At 35.6% G+C, this 15,283-nt stretch overlaps 1 protein-coding gene across 1 annotated transcript in view; it reads left to right on the top strand.

The window, feature by feature from the left end:
- LOC138764115 (receptor-type tyrosine-protein phosphatase gamma-like) overlaps nt 1-15,283 on the top strand; it is a 735,396-nt gene that overhangs the window by 313,310 nt on the left and 406,803 nt on the right. Inside the window, exon 3 of the mRNA XM_069939515.1 lies at nt 11,888-12,067. Coding sequence (XP_069795616.1) covers nt 11,888-12,067 — 180 coding nt within the window. The remainder of the gene's footprint in view (nt 1-11,887; nt 12,068-15,283) is intronic.

Here is a 15,283-nt window from a genome sequence, read left to right as displayed (position 1 = left end):
TCACACAAATTCCAGCAGATGGCTCCACTTCCCAGACCCATTGTCAACAATTATTTCTGCCCTTTCTTAAGCACTTGTCCCTTTCCAAGCTTAGACCAGTTTAAGTTGTAGCATGGCTAATGCCTTGCAGTTCTGTGATTCATGGTCATAATTACCGTTTGTTTGAAAGTAAATATCATTGGGCAAAGTTTTTCATTTACAAGTACAGAAATTTACAATATTTCAATTATGGCCAAATTTGTTGGTGATTTCTGTTTCAATATCTATAAACACATGATCTACTTTAAACCATTTGCACTCCAGATTAATATATTTTTGCCATGTCTTTTGTATCCTACTGCAGAGGCAATAATTTGATGCACCTTTTTATTCAGTAGAACTCTAATAATCCACTATTTGTTTACTTGAAAATGTGAGCATATCACCATCTAGCTCTTCAGGCGATGTACCTTGACAAGAATATTTGATGAAGATATTGAAATTCCATTCATCTTCAAACTGTCTGATCCTTGAACTATCACCCAAATTAAAAGTGAATGAACCTTTTTGCCAAACTGTTTACCAGAATCAAACGTCATGAATTAACATTTCTATCAACTTCAAAATCATGATTGCACTTAGATATTGATGGGGAATATCACGTGATGAGGTAGAGTCAGGAAGTAAGAATCCAGCTCGCCCAAGAAATAGTGAGAAAAAATGTAAAATTGGCAGAGACTGAAACCAAAGTCTTGGAAATTGTTTTAAAAATAAGCAGGGAGAAATTTCTTAATGTCACCTAAGAGGGGGGAAATATCGCTGGCCCATTGGGAACACATCAAGGAGAATGACAAAAAGAAAGGCCTACCTCATAGGTGGACCCGGGCGCTGTGGTACGAGGTCCTAGCAGACCAATGAGAGTTCCTTAGGTGGCTATTCAACCAGCTGCAGCATCATTGCAGCTGCAGTTACGGAGAGATGTTGAAGAAAGAAGATACACCATTGCATAAGCATGAGCAGATGCGCATGCGCAGATCAAAAGAATACGAAGGAGTTGTTGGAGAAGGCCACATGTTTGCCTACAAAAGAAGAATATGTGGCTGAATTTCAGGATGATAATTGTCAGAAATAAAACTTCTCACACATGAGTCTCTTTAAAACTGATGACACGACAAGCTTTATTTACAAGTCTGCAGAGTTGGACTCAACTGGCTTCTCACCAGTTAAGCCCCGATACATACAGTGCATTGATTTTTATACCCTTATTGTTTGCCCTTCCCCTTCTTATTAATACTGTTTTAATTGGTTAGTATTGCAAAAGCATTCTAAGTATAACTGCATTTTTAATTATCACGTTCGTTACGTACGCTGTGAACTCTACATACACTAAATTCTGTTTCTCACCCTTCTTATCAATCTTTTGTCTCCTGCATGTCTCTCACTATGACCATGAAAAGATAGGTTTAAAAAAACATATCCAGCTGAACCTTTTGTCCTTGGCTGCTAGTAAGCTCCCTGTCCATTCTGGCTTCCCTTTTTATGATTAATCATCACATTTTAACTTAAGTCATTTTAACCTAAATTCTCTATATAACAATAATGATGAAGGAGAAGAAGAAACTGTTACTAAAGGAGGTGGCAAATTTAAAATGCAAGTAAAAACACAGGGATTAAGAACAGAAGCACTGATGTTAATGAAAGAGCTGAAACAAGTGAGATCAGACATTAACAAGTCAGATGAAAAAAACTAAGAAATATTATGATAGTATGATATGCAAAAAAAGATTTGAAGATATGAAAGAAAGTTAAAAAATCTGGAATTTGGTGTGGAGATGGTTCAGGATAGAATGGTTAAAATGAAGAATTCAACTGATGCACTTGCTGCTGTGAATAAACAATTGGGTGAGAAAGTAGATTTATAAAGAATTTCAGTGGAAGAAGCGATATTAAAATTGTTGGTCTTAAAGAAGGTGAAGAAGGGGATAATATAATACAATAACCTTTTTTCAATGTTGGATCCCTGAAGAATGAATTTCAAGATGTTATTGAAATAGAAAGAGCCCACAGGGCTTTAAGACCATGGCCATTACCAGATCAAAAACTATGGTCTATATTGATAAAGTTTCTTAGTTCTCAGGTTAGAGAGAAAGTATTAAAGTTAACAGCAAAGCAAGGAAAAGCGAGAAAGAGCCCAATAGAATATCATGGAAATAAGATTTTCTTTTATTCTTATATTAGTTTTGAGTTGTTGAAGAAAAGGAAAGAATTTAATCTGGTAAAGAATACCCTGTGGAAGAAAGGTTATAAATTTATTTTGCGCCACGCTGGGACTCTCAAGATCTTTGTGCAAGGAGGAGTGAACAAGTTCTTTACAGGTCCTGGACGTGTGCAAGAATATACAGATCTTACCGGCTATTCATCAAGAATCTGACTGGGAGAGGGGGGGGGGGCGCGGTATAGCAAGCGGGAGTCTGAAATTCTTCTTTACAGAGTGAATTATAATTACTTTATTCTGCCTAATGGAAATTAATTTGGAATAATGGTGAACATTTGGGGGGGAGGGGCTGGAGGGAAATGGACTCATGTGTTTTTGTGGCTTGGACCACAACAAGTAAAATAGAGGAGGGGGGGGTAATGTTGTGCATTATTCAAACAATGTTAATAGGGTTTTTTTTTGGTTATTTTCATTTTTACTCTATTCTTTTTTTTACCTGGATTGATAAGATGGATGTGCCTTAGCACAAGAGTTAAAAAAAGATTTGAGTTGGGAGGAGAGAGGTGAAGGGGATTGCAATTGATTAAAAAGATTTTAAAAATTTAAAAAATTGATTAAAAATATATCAGTGGGTAAAGTAATGAATACTTTAAATTTTAATATTAAAGGGCTTAATAGCCTGGTGAAAAGGAAGAGGATTTTTGTATATATCAAGAAAATGAAGGTTGACATGACTTTTTTTGCAAGAAACTCATTTAATTGAAAAAGAACATCAGTAGGTAAAAAGAGATAGGGTAGGGTATTTTCTGGCTTTTTCATTTAATTCAAAAGCAAGGGGAATAGAATTTTAATAAATAAGAATCTTCTGGTTAAAATATAAAATGTAGTTACTAATCCTACTGGGAGATATGTTATGGTACATTGTCTTTTTTTTCAGAATATTGGACACTTATGAATATATATGCACTGAATGTAGATGATGAAAAATTTATGCAAGAAACATTTATAAATTTAGAAAATGCACATGAAAATATATTAATAGGTGGAGATTTCAATTTTTTTTAGATTTAGTTTTAAATAAATACGTCAGAAAATTTCTTTGAAAGGGCAAGATGTCCAGAGTTTCGTTAGAAAAATTAACGGAAATATGAATTAGGAGGTCTTCAACTTCCAAATTTTAAAAATTATTATGAAGCTACACAAATGAGGTTTCTCTCTTCTTTTTTTTTGAAGAGGGAGAGAAACCGGCATGGATTAAGACAGAGATGGATAAGATAGGAGAGAAGATACCAGAAGATTTTATATATAAATGGGAACTGAGATTAATATCTGGAGACAGGAATACACCACTGTTGAAGCATCTGATTAATATATGGAATAAAGTAAATAATGAAATGGGAATGAGGAACTTTGGGTTAGTTAAAATGCCTTTGACTCAAAACAGACTTACCATTTACAATGAATAACCAATTTTTTTAATATTTGGTTTTCTAAAGGAATTAGAAATATAGCCTATTGTTATGACGGAGGAAATTTAATGTCATTTGACCAATTTAAAAATAAATATGGTAAACAAAATAAAACAATATTTTCTTATCCAATAAAAGCATATTTATGAGATAAACTAGGTCCAACAATGTTACTGCCCAAAAGAAGTGAAATAGAAACTTGATTTGTAATAGATCTCTTAAGAAATTTATCTCTTTTATGTATATATTATTACAAAAGGGGACCTCAAAGCAGGGAATTCATAGATCTAGACAGAGATGGGAAACAGATTTAAATACAAGTATTGGGGAGAAAAATTGCATGGAATTATGCTATCACGGTATGACAAACACAATAAATATTAGATATAAAATTGTTCAGTATAATTTTTACATCAACTGTGTCTTAGTCCACAAAAAGTAAATAGATAGAATTCAGATCTATCAGACAAATGTTTTAGATGCAGTCAAGAGATAGGGACTTTTTTGCATTCTACATGGTCATGTTCAAAATTGAGGCCATTTTGGATGGAATTATGAACATTTCTAGAACAAGTTACAGGAGTTAAATTTCGACAAGATCTAATTTTTTTTTTAATGGGTCATATTTTGGCGATAAGACCAAAATTGAAATTGAATTTTTTTTTCAAAATAGCAGTGGAATGGACATTAGATTCCCATTTAGAAATGGAAAGATGATGGGCTGAAATATATTGTTGTATACCTCTTGAGAAGATTACATATAATCTAAGGAATAAATATAATATTTTTTTGATAATTTGGTCCTCATTTATAAAGGGTTTTCCCTGAACCTCATGAAAGCATGCTAACTCCTTGAGATAAGTAAATGAATAATATTGAGAAGGCAAAGTTGAATGAATGGTGATGATATTTTGGTTCTCAGGTTTGTTTCTCTTTTCTTTACTTTGACTATACTCTTTTTCTTTTATTTTACTTTGGCTTTTTTTCTATTCTTTGGGGATTATTATTTTGGGAGAGGGGGTTGATGGGACTTCACGGGGTAAAATATATAACATGTATAATTGATTTGGAATATTTGAAAATTATTATCTGTTTCTAGATATTAATACATGTATGGGAATTTAAATAAAATATTTTAAAAATTGATATTGATCTCTAACTTATCCCCTATGTCGGAGAGGTAGTAGTTGGATATTTTTAAGACTTTGTCAGCTATTCTGGATATTAGTTTGCAACCTATTCCATTGACTGTTCTTTTTGGAATTCTAGTTCCAGAAGTGGGACGAGTTCCCACTTCCACACTTTTGGTTGTAGCCTTTTCTTCATTGCTTCCTCATTAAATAAACAGCTACTTTATTTAAATAGAAAGATTCTAATCCACCTACTTTGACTCAATGGTTCTCTCAAATTATGTCATGTTTAAGTTTAGAGAAAGTTAGGAGTCATACATTTGATATTTCTGTTAAATTTGAAGAAACAGCAATCTTCTTTAAATTACTTACATGTGGCTGAGTTAGTACAATTATTTTCCCTTCCAGACTATATTTAATTTTATTTATTTTCTCTGTTGTTGAAGACAAGACGATCAATTCTTATTAATAAATTCTCAGGATAGGCTGCCCAGACTTTTTTTTTCTTAGATTAGGTGGGGTTTTATACAATAGAAGTTTTCTTTTTTGAAGATTCCTTTTTGAGATGAGAACATATTCGTTAATTGTGGAGTAATGTGATATGTTGTCATATAGTGATATTTTACCCTTCTTAGTTATGTACTCCTATTCTCCTTATGTATTGTTTTTCCTATAATATGATAAATAAAAAGATTGAAAAAGAAAGATATTGATCATACAACTGTTCAGTTGATGAACAGTTTCATGAGAAATGAAAAGATCAATGAAGATTACAAAGGCAATTCAATGCATATTATCATATTTTTGCATGAACTGGACTAATTATAATTTATCATTCACATCTAAGGTAATATAGGATTAAGCTTCATTTCTGAAAATTCAACAACCTTAGTCAGGATGGTTGTACTGAGTAGTATTGTTTACAGAACATGCAGGGTTTGCAATTATGACCTAGTGTAGTCATGTCGCCTGATGAAGGAGATGTTGCAGATATCCTGCAGAAAGAAAGCCATTTATTCATTGCCAATGGAGTGCTTTTGAAGTGTAGTCAGAGTTATGATGTTGGAAACACAACAGCCAACAAGGTCTCACAAACAGCAATGTTAGAATAACCAAGTTAGATGTACTTTTAGCAATGCTGATTGAGGAATAGGTATTGACCTCAACTCTCTTGTTGTCCCTCGAAATACCATCTTTTGTATGCAACTAAGAGAGCTGAAGCAGTATTGTAAAACTGCTGGAATCTGAAATAAAAACAAAAAAATACCAGGGATGCTATGCAGTGAAGCAGCATCAATCGAGACAGGAAAAGTTGAGCTTCAAATATATGTTGATTCAACAAATCAGAAGATGAAGCGTTGATTTAATTTCTCTCCAAATGTCACTTAAGTGTCAGGAACGGGATTTCTTGATGTTGAAATGTGTACACACAGAATATTGAGAAAACTACATTAGCCAGTGAACTGGAGATGGGACTGGATATATGACCTTCAGCAAACAGCTGTTTGTACATCAAACAGTGTTAATATGGTCAGTAAACATAATCGAAAGAGAGGGGAAAATAGAACTGTGGGTATGTTCTCCCAATAAAAAATGCAGTTTAATTTGCAGTTATTTTATGTGCATAAATTCGGTCATTTATCTTTGGGTGATTGCCAACTTGGATTGACAGCGTTACCAAATTATCTCTTGTCAGATGGCATGCAGCAGTTTGTATCCTTGATCCAATGTGTATAACATTGGTGTAATCAATCAAACACATCCTGAGACGTCCAGAAGGGGAAGAACATTCAGCTCATTTTAATTTTTTAATTCAGACATACAGCACTGTAACAGGCCAATTCGGCCCTTCAAGTCTGTGCTGCCCATTTTACGCCCCATTAACCTACACCCTCAGTATGTTTTTTAAGGGTGGGAGGAACCAGAGCCCCCAGAGAAAACCCAGATACAGGGAGAATGTACAAACTCCTGACAGTCAGTGCAGGATTAAAACCCAGATCCGATCCCGATGGCTGGCACTGTACAGGTGTTGCGCTAACCTCTATGCCAACCGTGCCGCTAATGCTAAGGGAATCTCCTACCCACCACTGCCTCACCTCTCAATTTTTCCATTTGAAGCCATTGCCTCGTCTTCTCAATGGACATTAATGCCAAATTTGGAAAATTGAATATACCCTGATACGCCTCCCCAAAGTGAGCGTGCTAATAAGATTAGGAGAGATGTCGAATGTGTTTGTTGCTTCCTTTCTTGGAAGGACAGAGTATCACAGGTTTAGCCAATGGTTGAATGTTCATCCTCTCTACCCTTGAGGAGTGGTGGTGAGCTACATTCTTGAACTACTATAGTCCTTAAAGTGTGAGTAAACTCTTTGCTTGTATTTCTGATGAAACTTTCCTGATATAATTCAGCTGATTTTAAATTTAAACTCAAGACTAAGCAAGTGTTTCCCAGGACTGAAAGAAGGCACAGGTTTAAGGGGCTGGGGAGTAGGTACAGAGGAGATGCCAGTCTTTTTTTTAATGTAAAGAGTGGTGGGTGCGAGGAATGGGCTGCCAGCAATGACAGTGAGGTGGATGCGATGGGGTCTTTTAAGAGACTTTTGGATAGGGACATGGAGCTGAGAAAAATAGAGGGCTATGGTTAAGCCTAGTAATTTCTAAGGTAGGGACATGTTTCGGTACAACTTTGTGGGCTGAAGGGCCTGTATTGTGCTGTCAGTTTTCAATGATATTCATTTCAATGTATTTTTCAACCACTTATCCCAGTTTTTGTGCATTGTGGATTTGCTTTCATTTTCTTATCTTGAATGAAGAAAAACAAAATGCGTTATGAGAAACTGATGTGTTCACATTCATGTTCTTCATCCTTAACAAGACACAACACATCTAAGCATCTTTGGATAATACCTTGTTCAAAGTCATAAGATGTGTCTCTGACCTCATTTGAGATTGAGATTGAGCCTTTGGCCAACTGTGTAATAAATCGGGTTAAGAATCTCTCAAAACAGGTGCACAAAGCATTGCGATGATTACATTTTTTTATTCCAGGATTCTGTTCTGTAGACGATCTACAATAGTTCTTTGGAGCATTGAATTTGTTGGCTGCTGGCAGGAGATACTGGACTACCTCTGCAGAAGGCACCCATGTTGCATGTTTGCTCGTGATGACTGGTAAAATAATTAGAAGCTCTACTGGTTTCAGTTTAAGTGAGGTGGAATTGGACAGAGAAGGTGCAGCATGGTTTATACCTGATTCAGTTTTCTTTGCCTGCTGGTTTCATTGGAGAAGAGAAACGATCATAGAATGAACTAAAAAAATAGGATACTGATTCTCTGTTTGTTTTGACATGACTATCAGAGTTCAATTTCACCCCTACTGATCACACATCTTGATCAACAGCTTAAGCTAAATTTTAATGAATCTCTAATCACTTGGCTGCTCTAAATTCCCAATGAACTGGAGTCCATTCATAACTAGTCTCCTTGATGTCATATCATTGTCACCTTGTCATAATTCTGCTTTGGGTTATTTACATCTGGCCAATCATTCTTCAGATATAAATTATGGGTGTGTAAGTGAGTGTTGAAGAATGAATTTAGGTGTGTAATCAGCTTCTGATGAATTTTATTTACACATTTATTTTTAAAAAGGAAGACAAGAAGCAAATCATTAAATCTTGAGGGTTTTTTTTCTCCTTTTAAGGAAAAATAATCAAGAAGCTTTGGAGACTCGAATGCTGGAACATAGTTCAGAATCAGTAGAGCCCAAAATTCCCACTAGAAATCTGGCAGTTCCTTGTGAACTTTTTTTTACCAGTGAACATTGGAGTCTGGACTGCTCATAAGTCCAATAGGGCAGGACATGCATTTGGAAATCTGCCCAGAGCCTGCAAAAGATTCAGCGGCTTCATTCATTCCAGAGAAGAGAAATAACAGTGAATGTTGTAGTTCTGGTGTACATATTTCAATGCATGTACATGCTCTCTGTTCAATAATTTCAAGCTGTATAATTAACAATGCCATGGAGAAAGAAATATTCCATTTATTTTTATTTATGAAATGATTTTGCATCATCAAGTGACTGAATTGTGAAGATTTTGTGGTGGAAGATCAATCAAATTCTCACCAAATTGATGACTAAAGGAAAGTGTGGATTTTGTACATTTGATCTGTTGGGATCAAAAGAATAGAAAATTGCTTTTCAGAAAATAAATTGTTATCCTTTGAACAAATGAAGGATAAATATAATATAACTCACGATACAGTGTTGGCATACTACCAACTGAAATCCTACTTGAAGGACAAATTCGGAAGCAGTCTGAGGTTACCAGAGGGAAGTAATTTTGAATATGTGATTACAGACACAATGATAATCAAAAAATTTATAACAAACATGTATATTAAACTACAAGAAAAGGAGAACGAGGAAACAAATAGTAAAACTAAACAAAAATGGGAACAAGATCTAAACATAATGACAAAGAATGAAACATGGGAGAAGTTATGCTCAGGAACTATGAGAAATACAATAAATACGAGGTTATGTATGATACAATATAACTGGTTACACAGGCTATATATTACACCTCAAAAGTTAAATAAATGGGACCCAACAGTATCTGACAGATGTTTTTGCTGTAAAAAGGAAATGGGAACAACAATTCATGCAATCTGGACATGTGAGAAAGTGAAAAAATTTTGGGAAGATCTAAACCAGATATTAAATAAAATCACAAAAAGCAATATACCAAAAAAACCCAAAGATCTTCCTCCTAAGTAACATAAAAAACAAAGAATTTGGACTTGATTTGGATGGTGCACAAAAAAGATTTGTTAGGATAGCCCTAGCTGTAGCAAAAAAATGTATTATGTCAGCCTGGAAATTAGAAGATAACTTGAGAATACAACAATGGTATATAGAAATGAATAAATGTATTCCATCAGAAGAAATAACATATAATTTAAGAAATAATAAAAAGCTCTTGGGATCATGAATGGACTTTGTTCTTAGCAAAGAAATAACAAAGTATAAACATGCCTAATTCAAAAAAAAAATCCCTGACTAGATTAAAGAGAGGCCAGTGTCTCTTTAGGTCCATAATTCATTTAATTCTCAGTAAAATGTGTTATGTGTGATTTAACCTGCAACCAATTAGCAGATGTTTGGTTTTTTTTTGCTGTATAATTCTTCCAGATGTTTCGTTATAAGTATTTCTTGGAATCCAAATTCCACCAATGCACTGGGCTAATCTGAGTGATGTGTCTTGCATGTTCCCACTGCATATAAATAGTGCATTTATTTACTGTACTTAGAGTCCAAACACATGCCTTTCTAATTCCTGAAGGTATATATTTTGCAGCTTGTTTTGTTTTGTGCCTATGTATTTTGCATTTAAAGATGTTTTTTTTCCCCCAGGGACTGTGGGATTCTGTGAATTCCTTTGTTTATTAAACGACCTATGAATATCAATTGATATTAACAATTTAATTGTGCAAGTAAAATTATTTTCCTTAAAACACTCAAATACAGTTGCTTCTCATTCTGTGTATTCATTTCCAAACATGGTTCTATGCATTCAGGAAAAGGAGTTGAATACAATGGTGGAAAGTAGCTTATGAACAATCAGGTCAGGAGAATGAATAGTTAAATTACTGTGAAATGTTTAAGCAGAAATTTCACTTTTATTGCCTTAAATTTGTTTTAACAATTATAGAACGAGCTTAGTGTTTTTAGCATTGGTATCTCTAAAATGCAGGGATAAAGTTAAATTTTGAATTCTGTCTTGTTTTTGCAGTTGTGTTGTTTTCTGGACTGAAAGCCCGAACTGGCTTGTCTTGCTTATTTTGTTGCTGTAGAAACATCAGATACTTGTCAAAAGCAGAAACACTTGTGAAGTGTGTACTTGAAAGTCAATGAAGTTGTCAGACAAAATCCAAGGAGCTCCAGGTCTGAATAACAGACATCACTTGTTGACTTTGAGTAAACTTATTCTTGCTCCATTGTTTAAAATTCACTGCTTGATAAATCCCTCCAAAAGCAGCATCTTTGCTCTTTAATTTGTGGGATATTTTACTTTGTTAACGGTTATATGGTTATGTTGCCAGGTCTTCAGGAGTTGAGCTACAGGGAAAGATTAAACCGGTTGGGACTTTATTCCTGAGAGCTTAGAAGAATGAGGGGAGATCTGATAGATGTTTAGAAAATTATGAGGGAAATAGACAGAGTAAATGCGAGTAGGCTCTTTCCACTTAGATTAGGAGAGATAAATGTGAGAGGACATGGCTTTAGGGTGAAAGGTTAGGGGGAACTTCTTCCTCAGAGAGTGGTGGGAGTTTGCAACGAGCTGCCATCTGATGTGGGAAATGCAGGCTCACTCTTAAGTTTTAAGATTAAATTGGATAGAGACATAGATAGGAGTGGTCTGGAGGGTTATGGATTTAGGTGCAGGCCGGTGAAACGAGAGAAATGATGTTTCAGCACAGACTAGAAGGGCTGAATGGGCTGTTTTCAGTGCTGTAGTTTTCTGTGGTTCTGTATGTGCCCCTCTTGAAATTGGTGATCATCTCTTTCATCTTATTGATGCTGAGAGACTTGTTATCTTGAAATGTGTCATGAGACTTTCAGTTTCTTTCCTGTATTCCAACTTATTTGATACCTGGGCCACAACAATGGAGTCATCAGCAAATTTGAAGATAAAATTGGAATGCTATTTAGCTATATATTATTTTTATTATTCTGAGTTCATGTGAATATAATTCAAACTTGTGTTTCATGGTTACTTGTTGACTAATTTTCGAAGCTAAAGGAAATTCATGATGACAAGATATAATGAGCTCAGGAGCTAATGCCAGAGAAGAAATTTCTTTTTGCACTCTCCAAAAAGGAAGTGTCACATTTGGTGTTTTATACTTGGGCTTCATTAAGTTCTAACTTTTCATAAATGACCTATCTTTTGGTAAAAATGTAATTAAAGTAATATTTGCACATAAATTAATGTTATAAAATTTCAGAGATGATAAAGCTGGGTATTTTAAATAATAATGGCAAAAACTGAATCTTAATGTTGACAATGAATACATTGTTTTCCCTTCAGGAAAGTATGGACCGAAAAATTGGGCCACATCTTATATCAATTGCTCAGGTGTCAATCAATCACCAATTGATATTGTAGATCAGAAAACTCGTGAAAAAGACGACCTGCTGCAAATCCATCTTGAGGGTTTTGAAATTGAGTCCTCCAATCGGACCCGAATGAAGAACACTGGAAAGACAAGTAAGTTTGTTGTATGGCTATCTAAATGCTTTCCTGTTATTTAAAACTATGTATGTTTATAGATACTTATTTGTATTGCTGGATCAGGCAATGAGTGGTAGGAAATTAAATTAAAGCACTACAAAATCATTTCAAACTGGATCAAAGTAATGAGTTCCATTTGTAGAATTACAGTTATGCAGGTATTGCACATTGATTTTGCATAGCACTGAAAATAATTATTGTACATTTTCATTGCTGGGTTCATTTTATAAAAGGTGTCCTGCAAACTACCTGTCATGCCAGCTGCTGTAGAACCAACCTATTTGCATTGCAGATTGGTTTCAACAGGTCAGAAAACATAATCAAACAACTATAATTCAAAATCATTTCTATAGGCCAACATTCCAGTCGTTTAAAAGGTGACTGGGTATTTTGCCAACAACCACTACTTTTCCCAATTAATTAGAAAACTGGTTTGTAGATGATCCTCACCTCATTGCTTTGCAGCTCTGGATGTGGCAAGCATGTACTCAATTGAAAATGGGTCTTTCTCCCAATAATCTTAGGACATATTCAAAATAAAAAGGTAATTCCCACAAGCAAACAATTTTCTGACGTGAATGGAAATTTTGACCTCCACTCACCAAATCATTTGCATAGCATGCCTCAGGATTATGAATTACCATGCCCCTGCATTGAAAACTCCCTTTTCTGCAGGTAATAATTATCTCACTGTTAGACCAGTTCAGTCAGGCTAAAACTGAGAGTTTAATTTATGCATGAATGAGATATTTAAATAGAGGGTGGGAAAAAAACACACACACCGAATAAGCAATAATACTATTTATTATTCTTAAGTCGATGTTTTTTTAAAATAAATATTAATTGTCTGCCTGTGTGGGAACCACTGACATCAAACTACAGTTAATCTATTTTTCTTAAAATAACTACATACTCTAAAAGATTGATAATAACAGCCAGTGTAATTATGAAGTACAGTTAGGATGTACAAACCAGATAAGACATCAGTTGGAGACCGAGCAAGTCCTCAGGTGATATCCAATTGAATTTTCAGCTGGGATTATGGTTCAGTGATGAATTGGAAAATGAAAATATTGCTAAAATTGATGACCGCTGAAAAAGGTTGCAAAATTTGACACCTGATTAACTAATTATCCTAATTTTTAATCCCTGGGATTCATCCAAAACTTTTTGTAGCATCACTACAGCAACGCTGGCACCACTTTACACTCTTGTTCTGCACTATCCAGCATACTATTCAAAAGTCAAATGTGTGCAGCTCAGTGCTCCAGTGCAAACAGTAATCAGCAAGCAGCCTGAAGTCCCCTCCAACCAAGTGACTCCTGACCTCTCTTGTCCCACTTGCCTTTTGCCATGATTCCAATGTCCTGCGTGATGGAAGAAGGATGCCCCCAACTCCTTACTCACAAAGACATAAAAATCACCACAAAAATGTTCAAAATCTTGCCAGCCATTCTGGGAGCAGTAGTTCACATTTGTGCCATTGATGCAGATCGACTATTCCAAGTGAAAAGAACTATGAGATGGCATACAAAATGGATTAAGTTCTTTATTATTCCCTTGAAGATGCAGGACAACTCTGAACAGAATCAACACAGGTCACATGGCCATCAGCTACACAAAGGGAAGGTTCTCAAAGAGCCTTATGAGAGCCAGCCCATGGAACTTAAGCCTTGCCCTTGAGATGCTCGTGGAGCCACCTCATTTCCTCTGTCATCTCAGGGAGCCTTGCCAAGATTGCCAGTCTGAACATTGAAGTGTAAAGTTATTCATATTATTCAAAAGAAAAAAATAGAATTTGTTCTATATTATGAAGACAATGAGTTAACTTGGTCTTTCCTATTTATTTCTATGAAGTTATAATGTCAACACTGCTTCCATACATGTTTGATACATCAATCAGAAGGATGTCAGCTCAGTCCTGAGAAGTGCATACATTTCTTTCACAAGGACACACTTCACTAAAATAAGGCAGTATATGGGCATAACAATTGATAAAATAAATGTCGAGGGTGCCAAAGATTAGACCAAAATGTTCTTTGGAAAGATTGACATCTGTACTTAGAGGGATTCAAAAAGTAATTTGTGTGCTCCTGTCCCTTGTCCTCAGATAGTTATGTGGAAAGCGTAATTCAAATAATAATTGGATCTCATGATCTTGTCCATCTAGAGCAGTAGTTTTCAAACTGCGCCCCCCCTCCCCCCGCCCTCCCCGTATTGTGAGGGGCCATGGCTGTCATGTGACAGCAATGCCCGCTACCTAGTAAGAGGACACACGACCTTGCCAATCAAGGTTTGGCCCTGCCCCACTCATTAGTGCACAGCTTGCCAATGACCAATTTAAATTCATTTGTACTTGGTGTTGGGCCTTTGTAATCGGATTGATGTTGCCGGTACCAAGCCATTGGGTCCCTGCTAATGACCTTGGGTGGATCTCCAATATTGTAAAAGGTACCACGAATGCTATGTTTCCCCCTTTTTGCCAGCTTGGGACCACCCTGCTTCACTCCAGGCCTAGAACTGTGGAAGGGTTCTGGAGCAATTGTTGGTAAGATGTGCAGTGCTTAAAAGGGTTGGGAGCATTTGATTAATGTCCCTAATGATTAGTGTCGGGAGCACTGAGTGGTGGTGGGACATCATATTGATTTTTCCTTGATTATTGTATGTACCCAGTTTGTTGTATGTATGTGTTTCATTGCCGCTATTACATTTGTATCTCGCTATAAAACTGTGCATTGTTTATTGCCAACCCAACTTTTTCCCACGCTCACTTATAAATTTCCGCATTGTTTCATTGCTGCTACTATTTTCCCGTGGCTGATGTAAATTATGCATGTGCGTATGTGCGTGCGCGCGTGTGTGTGTGTGTGTGTGTGTGTGTGGGCTGCCATTTTCCCATGTTTAACTTCTGTAGATAAAATCCTTTACTACCAAAACTGTGTCCAGATTCCTTGCACTTTGAGACCCACCAAACTGGTTTCCTCACTTACAACACCCCTGCAAACTGACATTCCACCTTAAGCAATCCCTATGCCATAAATGCTCTGTGATTAGGAAGGGATTGCTTAAGGTGGAATGTGAATGGAAAGAAAAAGTTTTAATCGAATCTAATTGACTTGTTATGTGCACGGTTTCATAACTCCAAAGGAAATGGGTCAATGACAATTTTTCTCAAGCAAAATATTTCAGTAA

This window comes from Narcine bancroftii, chromosome 5 (genome assembly GCF_036971445.1).
Source record: "Narcine bancroftii isolate sNarBan1 chromosome 5, sNarBan1.hap1, whole genome shotgun sequence".
Lineage (NCBI taxonomy): Eukaryota > Metazoa > Chordata > Chondrichthyes > Torpediniformes > Narcinidae > Narcine > Narcine bancroftii.
Note: the sequence above shows the minus strand (reverse complement) of the source record. Positions and strands in the feature narration are given on the sequence as shown.